At 39.1% G+C, this 19747-nt stretch overlaps 1 protein-coding gene across 1 annotated transcript in view; it reads right to left on the bottom strand.

Moving 5' to 3' along the window:
- DMGDH (dimethylglycine dehydrogenase) overlaps window positions 1-19747 on the bottom strand; it is a 72130-nt gene that overhangs the window by 8349 nt on the left and 44034 nt on the right. Inside the window, exon 15 of the mRNA XM_007976310.3 lies at window positions 447-581. Within this exon, the coding sequence (XP_007974501.2) occupies window positions 447-581 (135 nt within the window). The remainder of the gene's footprint in view (window positions 1-446; window positions 582-19747) is intronic.

Below are 19747 nucleotides of genomic sequence, written 5' to 3'. Positions count from 1 at the left end.
CTCTATTGTCATAGATGTTTTCATTTGGATTTTTTCCCTGTTAATATGCTAATTGCCTCCTTCTGAAAGATCCATAAAAAGTTAAATCAGAATGCCAAATTTTTTATAAAACCCATCTTTTGCATTTACAGACATGGATGTGATGAGCAAATAGATCATTTACCCTCTAAATCATACCCTCCTCATTGTCCAATGTATTTCAAGTCTTTGGGTTTGTTTTCTTTAAACAAAATATATAGAATTTTATGTTTTCAAAAATGAGCAACATTTCATTTTCCTTTCAGTTAACTGTGTTCTGTCTGTTGAATGTCAGCTCAGAAATCAAAAGTGTGTCATCCCTCCAATAAATAATTAATAGCAAAAGGGTTTAAGAGAAAATAGGAACAAGGGGAGTTTCTGTTGCAGAAGATGCCACAGCCCCTGGCAGTGAGGTCCTCAGCACTCACCTTGCCATTGTACCAGATGCTTTCATTTCCCTCTGGATCAACATCATCCGTTGCCAAGGTGAGGCAGACCAGTCTTCGTTTCAGCCCCTTGGCTTTAATCTGTTTCAGTGCTTGCTTTCCTATGAAGTCTGCTGGCTGCAGGAATCCAAGATAATGATGATGAATGAATGCTCAGACACTGTGACAAGGTTAGAGATGCAAGCATTTAAATTTGTCTTTGCTATTTTCTCGCCAATTACACATTAAATAAAAATACAGATTGGATCAAATGTCTAGACAAATATTTCTTAGTCCTCAAATGACAGTATCAGCCACCTATTCCTTCAGAATATGTTAGACTTAAGGGTAATAACTTGTGATGACAATTTACCAGAACCACCTAGGCGGAAAAACATCAGGCATGTTGCAATGGTGGATTATGAAAGTGACCCTTGTGTCTAATGGGTCTGGACAGTGGTACGGGCTGTCAGTAAGCAACGTGCAACTCAATTTCTACCTATAGAAAGTCTTTTACAAGAAGAAAATTCACTTTTTTGAAACATGATGCTAAAACAACCCCAAAATGTGGTATTTTCTTTTTGCTTCTTCAGAATAATGTCTCTGGAATGTATTTACCTATTGGGTTGCATTCATTAGTTCATTCTCAAAACATTTATTGAGTCCCTACTATGTGTGAGGCATAGTGTGAGGCCTAGTGCTAGGCCCTGTGTGGGTAACAAAATGAGTTAGACACAGACATTTTTATCCAAGAGTTTATTCTCTAACACTGTGCTTTTCAACCTTTTTTTTTTTTTACTTCTTCCATGCAACACATGACAGATGACATTCCTATTCCTAATACATTCCCATGGACACACTCAGGGTCATTCCCAAAGCAATCAATATAAGGGAATGAGAGTGACATTGTTATAGGGATAACCTTGAATTCATTTTTATGTATTAAAAAAAAAAGTAGGAATCAGGCAAACTGGAAGACTTCACACTTACTGGTAGTACACCTTAATACAGCTTACCTGTGAGTAGGATGCACAAGTGAGCAATGACTCGTCAGCCGAGACACTTAGCTAATAAGGGAGATAGAATTCGACTCAACCAAATGCCAGGAGACACATGATAAGTGTGATAAACTAGTCAGAGGTGAAGAGAGAGCACTGAGAGCGAGCGCCCTGGAGGGAGGGCTGACATCCGTGGGAGGTTAGTGTGAGACTTCTGCATACTCTGCCTATACAAGCATCTCTTATGTGAGGGAAAGGAAATTTGTGATATATAAATCATGTCTACAGTGAATGAGATTTAATCAGAGATCACAATGTGGAAAACAAGATTCTCGAAACAGCTCCCACAGACAGACTACTCTCTGAAAGCAAAGAAAGGAAACAACCAAAAACTTCAATTTCTTCATTGGCAATAAGAAAGAATATTTCATGCCTAAGATGTCCTCCACCACTAACATTTAGGACTTATACAGTTCTTTCTGCACTTGAAACATTTAGGACTGAGTGTAATAAATCCCCTTAACCTCCAGAGAAGCAGCAGCAGGGGTCCTCACACACCCTCACTGAGACCCCCCACCCAGTCTATTCCTTTCCCAGTTTAGAGCCTCTAGGATGAATCCACAATGAAATATGATTTCTGTGGATAATCCAACTTTAAATTGCTGACCTACACAGGAAGTTAGAGAAAGCTTCCATTAGCTGAGGTTAAAATAATGTGCAAAATGAACATCCAATTCTCTCTCCTTCCCCAGGGTGATACAAACGGTGAGAACCAACTATAAAGCTTTATTATGAAGCCAGATCATGAAAATTTAAAGAAGATTGGAACTCGTGTTATTTAATATAGGGCAAACGGGGGCGGGGAGTCACAGGAAGAGCTTCATTCATTTGAATTCATATATAGGATAAATTCATGATAACAAGTCATAACAAACCAAAGTTCACTATAGTTAAAACATGCAGAGTTGGTCCTTGAACGATACCACTTTAAGCTGCAGAGGTCCACTTATACGTGGAATTTTTTTCAACTAAACACAAATAGAAAATACAGTATTCGTGGGTTTTGAAACCCATGCATATGGAGGGGATGACTTTTTGTATATATGGGTTGGTGGTTCTTGAGAAAACCCAGATTTTGGTATATGTGGGGGTTCTGGAACCAATCCCCCACATACACAGAGGGATGACTGTATATCTAAGAAATAATTCTATAACAGCAACAGTTTTTTTGTTTTGTTTTGTTTTTTGCTATCTTTTAGAAAGGAGACTTGCAATCATAGAATAATGATGACAAAGGATGCTTTTTAGAGTTCTTGTCTCCATTGGAATCAATAACTATACTGAAAAAGTTTTATGCCTTATTGTGTGGAGAAGCACTTCAACAAGAGTCAGTGACCAAACGCGTTATACGGTGTGATTTATGGAATGCCAGCAGATCTGAAATTATTTCCTCACCTACTGTCATAGAATCTGAATCTTTACCATTAGAGATACATTTACAAGCTTGAAGGTTCTTAATCTTCCTGAGTCTCCTATTCAATAATTTTCTTTCAATTATTTATTCAACTGTTCTTAAGCTCCTGCTGAATATTAGATACTGTGTTAGGCAGGGGGTGTTCAGAGCTTCAGAGAACATGATCTTGGGCCCAGTCCTGAAATTATTACATCTCCTCAATGTATTAACAGGAAACAACGTTTTAACAGGAAAATGTTTTTCCTCAATGTTTTAACAGAAAAAAAGAACAATTTGAGATTATTGGAAACATAGCAGAACATGACACATAATAGCATATCAATTAGCAATACAAATTTTGAAATATGAGTCATGGTTGGTTCTGTGTGTTCTAGGGTATAAAAATCACAAAATTTTTATAAATCTAAAACAAAGAATATCTAATATGTGGAGGCAGAAATGCAAACAAATAGAAGCCTCAATAGAGGTATGGACAGTGGGGGCCCAAGGAAGAAAATGACCCAGTTCCGCCTGGGATGGGAGAGTGGGGATCAGGGCAGCATTCTTTGAGCTGAGTTTTGAAAGATGAATAGGTTTCATAACAACTACTGTCTGTACAGCCTTTCCCAAAAGTGTCTGTATTTATATTATAATTTGATCTACACAGAAACACCCCACAGATGCTGGGTTTGGAGTCTAAAAGCAGTGCGTTAACTCAGTCAAAGACAGGCAATCAACAAACTGGTTAAGAACCAAGATCTCAGGAGGCCTAGCCCTGTTCGTTTTGCCTACTCTGAACAGCCTTAACGGAGCCACTTAAATCAATATCTGCTACATCTGAGGGGATGTGGTGGAAGCTGGCCATGGCCAGCTGGGGGTGCTGGCTGAGAGCTATTGGGGCAGAGCTAGGCCAGGGATGAGATGTGCTGGAAGGGGAGACTAACTCTACCTTTGTCAAATTCACATTTTATCAAAGGCTGAGAAGGAACATCAGGTGTTAGCTAACCATGAGGGAAACAGGAAAGGTTGGGGGTGAGTGGGCAAAAACTTTCTCTAGAAAAAAAATTATAGTAGTAAATTCAGTTTAAAAAATAATAAAATATTAATAAGTAAGATTTACAATTTCTTATGCCCTTGCTATGTGTCACATACTAAAATGATGGCTTCACATTCACGAGCTCATTTAATCCTCATGACAACCCTTTAAGATGGATGTTTTAATCCCCAGTTTATGAAAGACTAAACTGAGGCTTAGTTACATGACAAGATAAACCTGCACCTTTAGATTTTATCCATATTTTTTTTAAATGCCCGTACCTGGAGTCTATCATTAGAAAACACAGATGATATAAATACTGTAAATAAAGAATGTTTCTTTTAAATTTCTTTTAGGTGACCAGAACCTATTTTGAATGACATTTATTACAAAATAATATTTGTGTACTATGTAAAAGTATCTGAAAACATTCTGAATGTTAATACTAATGCAATTTGATATCTGCATTTGTATATCCCTAAATTAGGAATTGGGTCTTTTCAGTAATTTCATCCTCAGACATGAAATAAAACATAGTCTAACAAAAACAACAACAAAAATCTCACTGAAAGTAAGGAACACTTATTTTCTTTTTCCTTTTTCTTTTTCTTTTTTTTTTTTTTTGAGATGGAATCTCTCTCTGTCATCCAGGTTGGAGTGCAGTGGTTACAATCTTGGCTCACTGCAACCTCCATCTCCTGGGTTCAAGCAACTCTCCTGCCTCGGCCTCCTGAGTAGCTGGGACCAGGCACACACCACCATGCCTTGCTAATTTTTGTATTTTGGGTAAAGATGGGGTTTTGCCATGTTGGCCAGGCTGGTCTTGAATTCCTGACCTCAGATAATCTGCTTACCTCAACCTCCCAAAGTGCTGGGATTACAGGTGTGAGCCACCTCACCCAGCTGGAACACTTTCAATAAGTGCTATAAGTACAGGCAGGAGGCTGCACCTGCCCATTGGCACAATTCCCCTGTCTCAAACCAACAAGGCTCCTGACTTAGGAAGATTTTAAGTCAAGTGATAGCATTTCATTTTCATTTTACTTGGCTTTGCTCCCAAGATTATATATTTTACTGTACTATATAATTATTAATTATAAATGAGATGAAAATGTGTCTGAAGGTTAATGCTGTAATTAAAATTGGTGCTTTCAGGATGACCCAAGAACAGAAATATATTTCTTTAATAAGTCATTGCCAAATTAACTATATAAATAGCTATTAATATCTTTGAAAAATGTATAAATTTCCGGAGCACTGAGACTATAACCTAAAAATAGTCTTGGCTTGTGTTTTTAAAATTTATTAATTTTAAATAGCAATATGAGTCATTAAAACAGCCACCTGTAATACATACTAAATATAATATCTACCTATATAAAAACATTAAGTAGATTTTAAGTGAAATATAATTACTCATCTCTCATTAGCACTATTATAAGAACCATATTACCTAAAAGCACATGTAAATGAAAGAAAATCAGTATATTTTTGGTTGTGATTCTTAGGGCAATGGAGAGCTCTCAGATATGTAGTTAAAGTCAAATTTGACAGCAGCATGGTAGGCAGGGTCTGATATGGAGAGTCAGGGTAGTGGGCTATAAGACACTGGGAGAGATTATGAAAATACAGTCTTGGACCTTTTCTTTTCCATCTATATGGAGCCAAAAACCCATCAGAAAATCCAAAGAAGTCATCAATTTTTTTATTGATTTTGTATCTATCAAAATCTACTCATCTTTCAAAACTCAACTCAAGCAACTTCTCTATACAATCGGTGATGATGGAATGCTGTCCCCAGCCCTACTCTGCCACCCCAGGGAGAATTGGGTCATGTTCTTCCTTGGGCCCCCACTGTCCATACCTCTATCATAGCTTCTGTTTGTTTGAATTTCTGCCTCCACATGTTATTCTTTGTTTTAAATGTATAAAACTTTTATGATTTTTATACCTTCATAGAAAGTTCTAGAGACATAAGGGAATCAGTGTAACATCCTCTGTCCCAGTAACGCTTCCCTCAAAATTAGGCACAGCACTGGTTGTGGAATCAGTCTCCTGTGTCTTATAGGCGTGGAAGGGCTGCAGAGACTCTGGTCATCAGCTACGGTAAGTGGCAGAGTGAAGATGGAAATCCAGATGACAGGCTGCGCCACTATCCCTCAATACTTTCCTGAAAAGCTTCTCATTTAGAATGGGTTTTGGATCATCATTTAAAGCAATCCAGGTGGGAATCCCATTCCAAAGCCTGTGGCCATCACTCACCTACAGTCTATGTCAATCTGAACTTTCTTTACTCAGTTGTGCAGTACCCTGTGCACCTGTGCCACTGTATATGCCTCAGGAAACTTATAATAAAGCCATAAACTGGATTCATTCATTTGGGGGAATGAATTCACTTAACATCCCCAACTCCCATAATAGACAAATTACAGCATTATTCATTTCATATTTACAGAATTAGAATCACAGGAGTCTTAAAGCAAGCAGAAAACTTAGTCCAAACTCATTTTCCATATGAGAAAACTAAAGCCCTACAAAATTATGGGTCTTGCCAGCAGTGACAAAGTGAGTTAGCACCACACCTCAAACCCAGGCTTCTCGACTCTTGGTTCCTTTTCCACTATTCAGAACTTCTTAACATTCCACATAAGTTCACAGTAACCACAATTTCAACATCTCCTTGATAGCAAAACATTAAATTATTAGTTTAGCAACTAAAGTTGGTTATTATTGGCTGGAAAGTGAATATTCCCTGTATCAGTCTGCTCTTGCATTGCTATAAAGAAATACCTGAGACTGGGTAATATATAAAGAAAAGAGATTTAATTAGCTCATAGTTCTGCAGGCTGTACAGGAAGCATGATGCTGGCATCTGCTTGGCTTCTGGGGAGGCCTTAGCAAGCAAAGTTAGAATCATGGTGGAAGGCAAAGGGGGAGCAGTACTTCACATGGCCGGAGAAGGAGCAAGAGATAGAGTGCAGAAAGATGTTACTCACTTTTATGTGACCAGATCTCATGAGAACTCACTATTGCGAGGCCAGTACCAAGGGGGACTGTGCTAAACCAGTCATGAGAAATTTCCTCCCATGATCCAATCACCTCTCATCAGGCCCCACCTCCAACATTGGGGATTACAATTCAACATGAGATTTGGTGGGGAAACAGATACAAACCATATCATTACACCTCTAACCCCAAAATCTCACATCCTTCTCATGTTGCAAACTATAATCATGCCTTCCCAGAGTTCCCCAAAGTCTTAGCTCATTTCAGCATTAACTCAAAAGTCCGAAGCCCAAAGTCTTATCTGAGACAAGGCTAGCCCCTTCTGCCTATAAGCCTGTAAAATAAAAAACAAGTTAGTTACCTCTAAGACACAATGGGGATACAAGCACTAGGTAAACATTCCCATTCCAAAAAGGAAACATCGGCCAAAAGAAAGAAGCTATAAGCCCCACAGAAGTTGGAAACCCACCAAGGTAGTCATTAAATCTTAAGGCTCCAAAATAATCTCCTTTTACTCTATATCATACACCCAGGGCACACTGGTGTGCCCAAAAGCTTTGGGCAGTTATGCTTCTGTGGCTTTGCAGGGTTCAGCCCCTGCAGCTGCTCTCATGGGCTGGTGTTGAATGTCTGCAGCTTTGGCAGGCTGAGGGTGCAAGCTGCTGGTGGATCTACTATTCTAGGGTCTAGATGATGGTGGCTCTATTCTCACAGCTCCACTAGGCAGTGCCCCAGTGGGGACTGTATGTGGGGGCTCCAACCCCACATTTCCCCTCCACACTGTCTTAGGTAGACATTCTCCATGAGGGCTCCACCCTTGCAGCAGGCTTCTACTTGGACATCCAGGCATTTCCATACATCCTCTGAAATTTAGGTGGAGGCTCCCAAGCCTCAACTCGTGCACTCTGTGCACCCACAGGCTTAATATCATGTGGAAGCTGCCAAGGTTTATGGCTTGCACCCTCTAGAGCAGCAGCCCAAGCTTTACTAGGGCCCATTTGAGTCACAGCTAGAGCTGGAGCAGCTGGGATGCAGGGAGCAGTGTCCCAATGCCATGCAGGGGAGTGGGGCCCTTGGCCTGGCCCACAAAACATTCATTCCTCCTAGGCCTCTGGGCCTATGATGATAGGGGTTGCTGTGAAAGTCTCTGACATGCCTTCGAGACTTTTTTCCCCAGTGTTTTGGTTATCAGCACTTGGCTCCTTTTTATTTATGCAAATGTCTGCAGCCTGCTTGAATCCCTCCCCACAAAATGGGCTTTTCTTTTCTACCACATGGTAGAAAAGGTTGCACATTTTCCAAACTTTTACACTCTGCTTCCCCTTTAAATATAAGTTCCAACTTCAGATCATTTCTTTGTTCACACATATAAGCACTGGCTGTCAGAAGTAGCCAGGCCACATCTTGAACGCTTTGCCGCTTAGAAATTTCTTCCACTAGATACTCTAAATCATCATTCTCAGTTTCTAAGATCCACAGATTCCCTAGGGGAGGAGCACAATGCAGCCATGTTCTTTGCTAAGGCATAACAAAAGTGACCTTTATTCCCATTCCCAATAAGTTCTTCATTTCTATCTGAGACCTCCTTAGGTTGGCCATCTCTGTCCATATCACTATCAGCATTTAGGTCACAACAATTCAACACATCTCTAGGGAATTTCAAAACTTCCCTAATCTTCCTATCTTCTTCTGAGCCCTCCATACCCTTCTAACCTCTGCCCATTACCCAGCTCCAAAGCTGCTTCCACATTTTCAGATATCTTTATAGAAATATCCCACTCCTCTGTACCATTTTTCTGTATTAGTTTGTTCTCTCACTGCTATAAAGAAATGCCTGAGACTGGGTAATTTATAAAGAAAATAGATTTAATTAGCTCACAGTTCTGTAGACTGTACAGGAAGCATGATGTGGGCATCTGCTTGGCTTCTGGGGAGGTCTCAGGGAACTTACAATCATGGTGGAAGGCAAAGGGGGAGCTGGCATGTCTTACATGGCAGGAGCAGGAGCAAGAGAGAGGAGGGAGGTGCTATATACTTTTAAACAACTAGATCTCATGAGAACTCACTCACTTTTGTGAGGACAGTACCAAGGGGGATGGTGCTAAATCATTCATTAGAAACCACCCCCATGATCCAATCACTTCCCGCCAGGCTCCACCTCCAACAATGGGGATTACAATTTGACATGAGATTTGGTACAGACACAGATCCAAATCATATCACTCCCATATACAGGTAGTTTTCATTCTCTGCCCTTAGCAATTTAAAAGAAAGCACTCATATAGCATTTTTCTAACCAAACTTACTGACCAGTTAAAATTCCTTCTCAAAAGTCTTTAATATTACTAGAATAGGAAACCTACTCACTAAAAAAGGGGGATAAAATAGAAACCTGGAAAATAACTAAAATATAGTTCCTAAGCCAGGCAAGTAATCAGGCTAATTAGCATTCAAATCAAACTAGATTTTCAAAACTAAAGCCCCCATTATATGTCTTTAATATTAAATCTTACTAGATTAGATGTTAAAGAGAACACTTATTTTTCAGTATTTTAATGTAATGATTAAAAAGAAAACTGTGAAATGAACCTGTGGCTTTATCAGATTTATGTTTAACTGCTTTGGCCAACAACTACAATATAGAGTTTTCATAATAGATTTCATCTCTCTACAGTAGAGTAATAGATTTCACCTCTCTAGAAGAACAATTGCCCATTTGGTATTTTAAGTGTAGCACTTAAGCCCAAATGAAAAGTAAATAATAATCAAAGGAAATTTTAAAAGCATGAAGAAATGAGGCCTCGATAGGGACCCAAGATCTTCCTTACAGAGATCTTAAAAAAAGAAAAAGGATTTCATGTATAGTTCCTTTTCTCTAAATGACTTATTTAGATTCAATTCAATAAGATGGAAAGGAATTAACACTTAGTGAGGTACCAAATGTTCTTTATCTAATCTAATACTTATGACAAACTTATGGAGTGAACATTTTCTTCATTTTACAGATGAGAAAACTGAAATGCTCATAGATTAAGCAATGCATCTAGTCCAAATCAGTAAATGGCAGAAGCACAATTCAAATCCTTCAACAAATATTTACGGAGCCCTCACTAGTGATCAGACACAGGGGTGAGGCTAAGGATTCTTGGCCTCTGTCCTCACAGCATCCACAGTCTAGCTGAGGAGGTGGCCAGGAATATAAGGGGTGGTGAGTACCAGGGCAGAGGAAAGTGCAGAGTGCTATAGAAGACGGATTATCAACACTTACCTGCCTCAATGACCACCTATATCTGAAGGGTCCTAAGCCATACTTCCAGAGCCAAGCTCTCCAAACCCACATGCTCAGATGCCTTCTGGGACTCTCTGCTTGGCTACCCCAGAGTCCTCCAACCCAAGTCCTCCCAACTTCCCACCCACACGCCTCCACCTGTGTTTCCAAGTTAACCAACAGTTCATTAACATCCTCCTCTCCACCCCTTCACGTGTAGTCCCTCATGTGGTATCCACCCTTCCTTCTAAATAGCACTTATTGCTCTTTCTTCTCCATCCTATGACCACTGCTTTAGCTGAAGCCTTCGCCTTCTCTCTACTGGATTTATTTGATAATTAGGAGAATGGTCTCCCAGTCACCAGACAAACTCACTTTTGATCTGTTTCCCATCACCAGAGTGTCACTCCTTACTCAAAATTCTTGGGTCACTCCCCAGGTTCCCCAGGATACACTCCAAATTCCTTAGCTTGGCACATGAGGCCCTTCATGATGGCCCAGGACTTTTCAAGCATCATCTTTTGACATTACTTTCAACAACAAAATATTTACTGGGCATCTGCTATGTGCCAGCCCTGAGCTAGGTGTTGGGGATAAAAATAATAAACAAAACATATGTTGTATTGCCAGTACCTGTACTCAGGAAGCTTACATTCTGTTCAAAAGAAAAACATGAAAAATAAACAAAATAACGGCAAGCTCTAAGTGCTGTAAGGAGAATATAGCTGCAAAATTTTAAAAAATTATCCAGTAAAATCCAATGATGTTTTAAAAGGTGATATATCATTACCAAGTGGGTTTTATCCTAAAAATGAAAGGTTGGCATAATGTTAGAAAATTAATAAATGTAATAAATTATATAACAAAGTAAAACAAACAAACAAAATGATTATCTCAGTAGATGCAGAAAATCATTTGCTAAAATCCAATATCTATTCCTGATCTTTTTAAAAAATGTTAAGAGTTAACACTAGGAATAGAAACAAATGTCTTCAACTTGGTAAAGAACTTCCAGGCAAGAACATAAGGCAAGCCCATCCTGGCCAACATGGTGAAACCCGTATCTACTAAAAAAATACAAAAAAAAGAAAAAGAAAAATTAGCTGGGCATGGTGGTGCACACCTGTAGTCCCAGCTACTTGGGAGGCTGAGGCAGGAGAATCACTTGAACCCAGGAGGTGGAGGTTGCAGTGAGCTGAGATCATGCCACTGCGCTCCAGCCTGGAGACAGTGCGAGACTCTATCTCAAAAAAAAAAAAAAGAAAAGAAAAGAAAAGAAAATAATATAAGGAAAGAAAAAGAAATAAAAGATATCCAAATTAGAAAAGACAAAGAAAAGCTTTATTTTTGTACAGCATGATTATCCATGTAGAAAATCCGATGGAATCTACAAAAATTCTACTAGAACCACTAAGCAGATTGAGCAAAGTTCCAAAATATAAGATCAACATGTAAGACCAATTGTATTTCTATATTTTGGCAATAAACAACTGAAAATTGAAATTAAAAATACCATCTACAATAGTATCAAAACATGAAATACTTAAGGATAAATATGTTAAAAGATGTGTAAGACCTGTATACTGAAAACTATAAAACATTCCTGAGATAAATAAAAGATGACTTGAATAAATGTAGAGATAGACCTTGTTCATGAATTGGAATACTTGAATTGACCCATAGATAAAATGCAATTCCAATAAAGTCTAGCAGGTTTTTTTGGTACACATTGACAAGCCAATTCTAAAATTAATGAAATTCAAAGGACCTAGAATAGCAAAACAGCTTAAAAAAAAAAAGAGAACAAAGTTGCAGGGCTGGCCGGGCGCGGTGGCTCAAGCCTGTAATCCCAGCACTTTGGGAGGCCGAGACGGGTGGATCACGAGGTCAGGAGATCGAGACCATCCTGGCTAACACGGTGAAACCCCGTCTCTACTAAAAAATACAAAAATCTAGCCGGGCGAGGTGGCAGGCACCTGTAGTCCCAGCTACTCGGGAGGCTGAGGCAGGAGAATGGCGTAAATCCGGGAGGCTGAGCTTGCAGTGAGCTGAGATTCGGCCACTGCACTCCAGCCTGGGCAACAGAGCGAGACTCTGTCTCAAAAAAAAAAAAAAAAAAAAAAAAAAATCGCAGGGCTATCACAACCTTATTTGAGCAACAGTAATCAAGACAGTGTAGTACTGGCCTTTGGAAAGATAAATAGATATACAGAATACAACAGAGTCTAGAAATAGACCTACAAACATATGGACAACTGACAAATACATAAAGGCAATGAAATTCAGAATATATAGTCTTTTCAACAAATGGTGCTGAAAGCAATTGGTCATCCAAGTACGAATAAATAAAACTTCAGTCCATACCTCATACCAGATAAAAGATCAACTAAAAATGGTTCATAGACCTAAACGTAAAAAGTAAAATAATAAAACTTCTAGAAGAAAATATAGCAGAAAATCTTTATGACTTTGGATTAGGCGAAGATTTCCTAGATATGAACCAAAAGCATGATTCATAAAAGAACAATTGATAAGAACTTTTAAAATTCAAAAATTAAAAATGGCTCTTTGAAAGACACCATCAGACAAATGAAAAGTCAAGACATCTGGAAAAAAATTGCAAAGAATGTATCTGCTAAAGAATATAGAAAGCACTTTATAAACTCAATTAAAAAAAAATCCTAGGTAAGAGATTTAACCAGACATTTCACAAAAAAAGATATAGAAACGGCAGATAGGCACATCAAAAAAGGTCCAACATCATTTGTCATTAAGGAAATAAATTAAAACCATCATGAGACATCACTACATATCTCTTAGAACAGCTAAAGTTAAAAAACTGACCATGGAAAGTATTTGACAAGAATATAGAGGAGCTGGAGCTCACATACTGCTGGTAGGACTGTAAAATATAAAATGGCACACAGCTTGGCAAAACAGTTTCTTACAAAGTTACCATACACTTGCCATTTTATTCAGTCATTTCACTACTAGGTATTTGCCCAAGGAAAAAGAAAGCCTATGTTGATACAAATACTTGTACACCAGCGTTCATGGTGCCAGCTGACTTTTGATCAACTTAGGTTTGAACTGCATGGGTCCACTTATATGTGCATTTTTTTCAACCAAGCAGATCAAAAATACAGTATTTACAGGATGCAAAACCTAACTTTTTCTATAGGCAGGTTCCACAGACAAACTGCAGAGCTTGAAGAAAATTTTGGTACCCTTGGGCAGTCATAGAACCAATCCCCCAGGTACACCAAGAGACTACTGGAGTTTTATTTGTAATAGCCCTAAACTGGAAACATCCCAAATATTTATCAACGAGTGAATATATAAACAAATTGTAATATATCCATACAATGGAATACTACTTCCTATAAAAGGGAATGCATTATTATTATTATTATTATTATTATTATTATTTTTGAGGCAGAGCCTTGCTCAGTTGCCCTGGTTGGAGTGCAGTGGCACAAACACGACTCACTGCAGCCTTGATCTCCCAGGCTCAAGCAGTCCTCCTTCCTCAGCCTCTCAAGTAGCTAGGACTACTGGCATGCGTCACCATGCCCAGCTAATTTTCTGTGGAGACAGAAGTCTCACTGTGTTGCCCAGGCTGGTTTCAAACCTGGGTCGAGGTGATCCTTCCACCACCTCCACCTCCCAAAGTGCTGGGATTACAGGTATGAGATGCTACTTGGAATGATCGATGAATAAACATAACAACACGAATGACTCTCAAGTTATGCCGAGGGAAAGACTTCACACACAAAAAAGCATATACTCTATGATTCCAGTTTTATAGATTTTGCATTTATTCTAAAAATTGCAAAGTAACCTATAGTCTCAGACATAAATTGTTGCCTGGGGGGTAGGTGAGGCTGTGTGGGGGGTTGGTGGGTAGGGATCACAAACGGGCATGAACACCCTGGGGATGAGGGATAGGTTTACTATCTTCACTGCGGTGATGATTTCACTGCTGTATCATGTATTAAAACTTATCAAATTGCTTACTTTAAATATGTGAATGTATTGCATGCTCAAATACACTGTTAAAATAATAAGAAAACTAAAAGCAATCTTAAAAATTACTTCAGTTCATTCCTAGACCTGGGCTTCCATGGATATCCCAATTTGAAAGCAGTCAGCTAAACATCACATTTCAGCTTTTAGGGTAGAAACAAAGTACTGTTTCATAACACAAATGGGATATATATGAAAATAATGATTCAATGGCTTTAGTTTAATGTATCCCGACAGGTGTTTCAGGAATGATCAGCTACACTTCCACTAGGTTTTACTTCTTTCCTTGTCCTTTCCTTCTCTTCCTCTCCCCTCCTTTCTCCTCTCCTGCGCCTTCTCACTCAGCAGTCAAAATGGGTAAGAGGACAAGGATAGCTTAATTCAGATGACGCAATTATGTGACTCATAAAGATAACATAACACCAATGTCTTCAACCACTGTGCTAGGAGGCATTCCACAGGATTTTAGACTTGCAAAAGTAGCCTTCTTTTACAGATTAAAAATCTTCGGCATTAAAATCAAGTTAAATGGCTTTCCTGGGCCACACAGCTAGAATTTGGTGACTTAAAAAAAAAAAAAAAATTCACTTACTACCCAGTTCCAAAAGCAAACACAAAGATGTGGGGCAGAATACGAACCTGTAGCCTAGCCGAAATAGGCTCTAGATCTATCAATTTACTTCCATTCCACCACAGTTCTATAGCACCATCCTCTGACCAACCCGCCTGTTTTTCTACTTTCCTAGGTACTTTCAAGACTGTAGTTGGTATGAAAAGAACTAAAACAGTGGTTCTCAATATTCACTGCATTAAAAAAAAAATCACCTGTGGAGCTTTAAAAAGGAATCATAGACCCTACACCTAGAGTAAATCTAATTGATTTGGGGTAGGTCCGTGTTCTTAAATAAACTGCATTGAAACTACTTGGAGGGCTTATTAGAATAGATTGTTGGGCCAGGTGCGATGACTCACACCTGTAATCCTAGCACTTTGGGAGGCTGAGGCAGGTGGATCACCTGAGATCAGGAGTGCAAACCAGCCTGGCCAACATGGTGAAACCCCGTCTCTACTAAAAATACAAAAATTAACTGGGCATGGTGGCGGGCGCCTGTAATACCAGCTACTGAAGAGGCTGAGGCAAGAGAATTGCTTGAACCTGGGAGGCGAAGGTTGTAGTGAGCCGAAATTGCACTACTGCACTCCAGCCTGGGCGATAGGGCGAGACTCCTCAATAAAAATAGATAGATTAGAGAGAGAGAGAGAGAGAGAGTTGGGCTCCACCCTGGCAGTTTCTGATTTTGGAGGTCTGGGATGGTACCCAACAATTTGAATTTTCTAGCAGGTCCCCAGGTGACAGTGATGCTGCTGGTGTGTGGACCACATCTTGAGAACTACTTGGTTAGTTTTTAGTTCTTTTAGTTCAGGTAATTTTTAGTTGTTTGGGATAATATGTTCAGCCAGTTGAAAATCTTTGGTTGAAAACAGTAATTCTCCATCTCTGGAGAATCACCTGGGAATTAAAAACAACTGATGCCTGAGTCCCTACAATGGATTCTTTTTCAATTCCTCTTGGGTGTAGCCTAGGCCTTGGGATTTTAAACAGCAATATATTATTTAAAAGAATCAAACCCCAGATGATTCTAATGTCCAGTCAGGGCTAAGTATCACTGAAAATTTTCTGCCTCCTCAATTCTTACTACCATTTACCTCAAATTTCCCAAAGAGAATTGGATACTTTGACCACTATATTAACAATTTCTTTCTAACTTGTTGTCTATGAACAATGGTTTCATTCCACTTTGATTTTTTCTTTGTTTTTTTAACACTGATGTTTTAATAATAGCTAATATTTACTGAATACCTGGGGTGTAGAAGGCTTGGTGCTGAGTGTTTCACCTCTTTAACAGGTGTTTCGGGTTGTTTTGTTTTTGGTTATTGAACAGTTATGCTTTAAATCTTTCCTCAGAAAGAGACCCTGCATTTTCTAGAATCAACACTGTCTTACAACTTATGGTTAATAGAAATCACATTTTATTCTGTTTCTACTGGTTAGAAGCTCCAGACAGGGTGAGAGGGGAAGGAGAGAGAAAAAGGGAAAGAGAGGGAGAAGGAGAGGAAGAGAGAGGGAGAAACATGTTATAGAAAACAAGTTCTTCTGACCTGCTTCAACACATTACGCTTAATACTTGAGTCTCTGTGAGTCTTCATGGAAGTTCTTCAGAAATAGACAAAAATTCAGTATTTCCACAAGGAAAATTCCAGGAATACCTATGACTCCATCCAAAGGCAGCTGATTTTCCTTTTGCTCTTGATTAATGCATTTCTTCAATTTCCAACTAAAAAAAGGCCACTGATTTTCCCCCAAAAAGTTACTTCCTTTGGAACATACCAAAAATACCATTGAGAACAATGATGTGAGTTGTTTCAGGTGAAGGGTTTTTAGTTAAGAAGATTTTAAAAGCGCAGGTTCAATTATTTTTACCGCAGCTTTGGTCAAGGCTTCCTGGCAGGGCTGTATGGAGCACTTCCCACAAGGTGGCAGTGTTGTATGTGGCTGCAGAGCCCTCTGCTTGTGGAAGGGTTATCTTCACAATTACGGCTAAGAACGTATCCCTACAGCTTTAGTTCCTGAAATACCATTTGTTTCCAGTTTCGTGAGATCTGAGAGCTATCAGGAGTATATCCTTAACATTTAGACCTATGGTTTAGCAAGGTGTCTAATCAGCAGTACTTAATAAATGTGTTCTAGATGAATGAATGACACATGTGTATCAACTTCACATAAGCCAACACCAGCGGAAGGAGGCTGGGACAACTCCAAGAGGGAAGGAAGCAAGGGCCACTGCACTGTCTCCCTTTGTGATGAAAGAGTTCTTCAGTACTCCATTGTTCTTTCCCTGCTTTCTTGCAGGGTTTGACAAGAATACGATTCACCCTAATAAGGCCTGATGGCCCATCTGCTCACCCAGCCATTTTCCTCCTTAAAATGGGCAAAGCAGCTATTCTGACCTGATCATAAAACACAAAATTAGTTATAGCAAAAACATGTGGGGGAAGTGTCCATTAATAAAAGGTAACCCACACAAATAATATATGTTGCCAGAGAGAGAAATTCCTGGGCAGTCTTTCAAGTCTGATAAGCCCACTGTGGAAAAGGACTTTGTGGGGGGAAAGTGGTGGGTGGGAAAGCTCCACGATGAGGTCAGAGGGTGGCGTTCGACCTGAGCTAAAGCAATGGCCTCCCCCAGGTCACTTTCCCTCTCTGTGCTTCAGTTTCCCCACTTCAGATGGGGGAGGGGAGTACCAGCTGATCCCCCGGGACTGATCTAGCTCTGACATAGTCTGCTTCTACCTTTTCTTCACATCATGGCTTAAACAATCATTGTGTAAATGCCTAAGGGTAAACCAGAAAATTCTATATGTTTGCTTTGAAGGGAAAGAAGTAGCTGATTTCAAACAATTGTAAAATGCCAAGGTTTTTGCTGTGTTTGTTTTGGTATCAAATATAAATATCTCTCTGTATTAGCTGTTGCTTCTGTTCTCCTATAGCATCGATTTTCTGAAGCAATATAGGCTTACAGTATTTAAAATGTTATATGAAGCCAGTTTGGGTAACATTTTAGTTTTTAGGCACAGGACTTGAATAGTCAAGCTACAAAGCTTAGTTTGTAATTTTAGTAAGTTTTCCAGGAATCTGTTTCATAATATAGACTGCTACGAAAACCACCAAAGTTGATCTAATCTATTCACCTTTCTTGGAGATTAGCAAGCATCATTATGAGTAGGTTAATACCAACTAGCCACTTGAATTGACATAACTGAAAAAGACTGGCTTAGTTGGGGGCCAGGTCCTTGGGATACAAGGACTTTTACCCTATAAAATCATTAGGAATTAACTTTGTGACACTTGAATGGGAAACAACAATTCAGAAATTATAAAAACATGCCAGAAATCAAAACTAGTATCTGTCAAACAACTAACTTCATTCTGAGATGAGTTTTGGTTATTTGGCCATATAACTTAACTAACAAATACAAAATCCACCCCTGCTAATAATCGTAAAAGATTTTTGAAAATCCCATTTCAATTCCAGGGGATTATTTATCTATGCCTTATCCCTAAACAATAATATCTGAACACTGAAGCAAAAGAATCAGTTATCTATCTACCTATTGGTGACCAACAACAGAAATTTAGCACTTTCAAGAGTCAGGCCATTTTTAACCTTATTTGAAATAGCTAAAGTAAGGCTTCTGCTATCAGAGGGAGCAATCTGCTGCTAGGGTCTGCCCAAATTCCAAGCACCTGCTTTCTCTGGTCTGGAGGCAGATGGTACATCATAAAAATAAAAGCCATGGGGAGAATGTACAGAAAGATATTCCCTTTAAAACCCTTTAGGAGGCTCTTTTTCCCAAAATCTCATACTATAAATACACATGTTTTATGTTAATATTATAGCTGAGAATTTGGGAACTGACGCAGGGTCATGAAAAAGGTTTCCTTGGCCTGATTGAGTCATATACATGTATTCACGTATTTCCACAGGATGGGAAATCAGTCTTTAGCTTATAACCACCTAGAGCAGGACGTTTTATTTTTGGAGTTCTAACAAATGTCCTAAACAGTAGCCGCTGCTGCCCTTGTTCTTCAATACTACCACTCCCCACAGCTCTGTTAAGTTCTTTTATTATCATTCTTAGGCATTGCTCAATGGAGTAACCTCATTTATATTTTTAAGACTTGTACATATGAGGTTGGCTTTAATAAATTGGCCTCGTGATATGCTTTTCCACCGTAATCATTTAGAGTAATGCTTCTCAAACCTTAGATGCATGAGAATCCCCTGCAGGGGCTGTTAAAACAGATTTGTTGGCCTGACTCCCAGAGATTCTGATTTAGTAGTTCTAGGGTGGGACCTGAGAATTAGCATTTCTAACAAGCTCCCAGTGAGGCTGATGCTGTTAGTCTGAAGGCTACATTTTAAGAACCACTGATGTAGGAGTTCCCTTTGGAGTGTCTTATCAGTTATGATTCTTTGGGCTTGTATTAGTTTCTTGTTTATATTCAGATGTTGCAGTTACACACAAAGATGCTTGACAAGCAGATGGACAGATCTGCTGAAGCAAGGCTGCTCCACGCTGCGAGTATCCAGAAGGATCAATGAATGCAGTATGTTAGATCAGCTAATGTGCAATTTCCCGAGTCACCAGGAGTTACTGTAAAATACACAACATGGCGCACTTCCAACATGAATGTCTACTAGAATCTGACAGGTAATCATCTTATCCTTACTAATTTTTCTCTTAGAATTTAGATTTAGCCCTTAAAGATGCTGGACTCTGCTATCTTAAATCTGCAAGCAGACTCCAATAGTTTGAACTAAGTAAATGTTGACAAAAGAGTAATATGACAAAATTGAGCAATGCTAGTATTTATGTTCACCTTGTTTCTCCTATAACCCATACTTGGTTAAAGTTTAAAGCATGGCTCTGTCACAAAATAGCATCGTAATGTTA

The sequence above is a fragment of the Chlorocebus sabaeus genome, chromosome 4, assembly GCF_047675955.1.
Source record: "Chlorocebus sabaeus isolate Y175 chromosome 4, mChlSab1.0.hap1, whole genome shotgun sequence".
NCBI lineage: Eukaryota > Metazoa > Chordata > Mammalia > Primates > Cercopithecidae > Chlorocebus > Chlorocebus sabaeus.
This window is presented reverse-complemented; position numbering and strand designations above follow the sequence as displayed.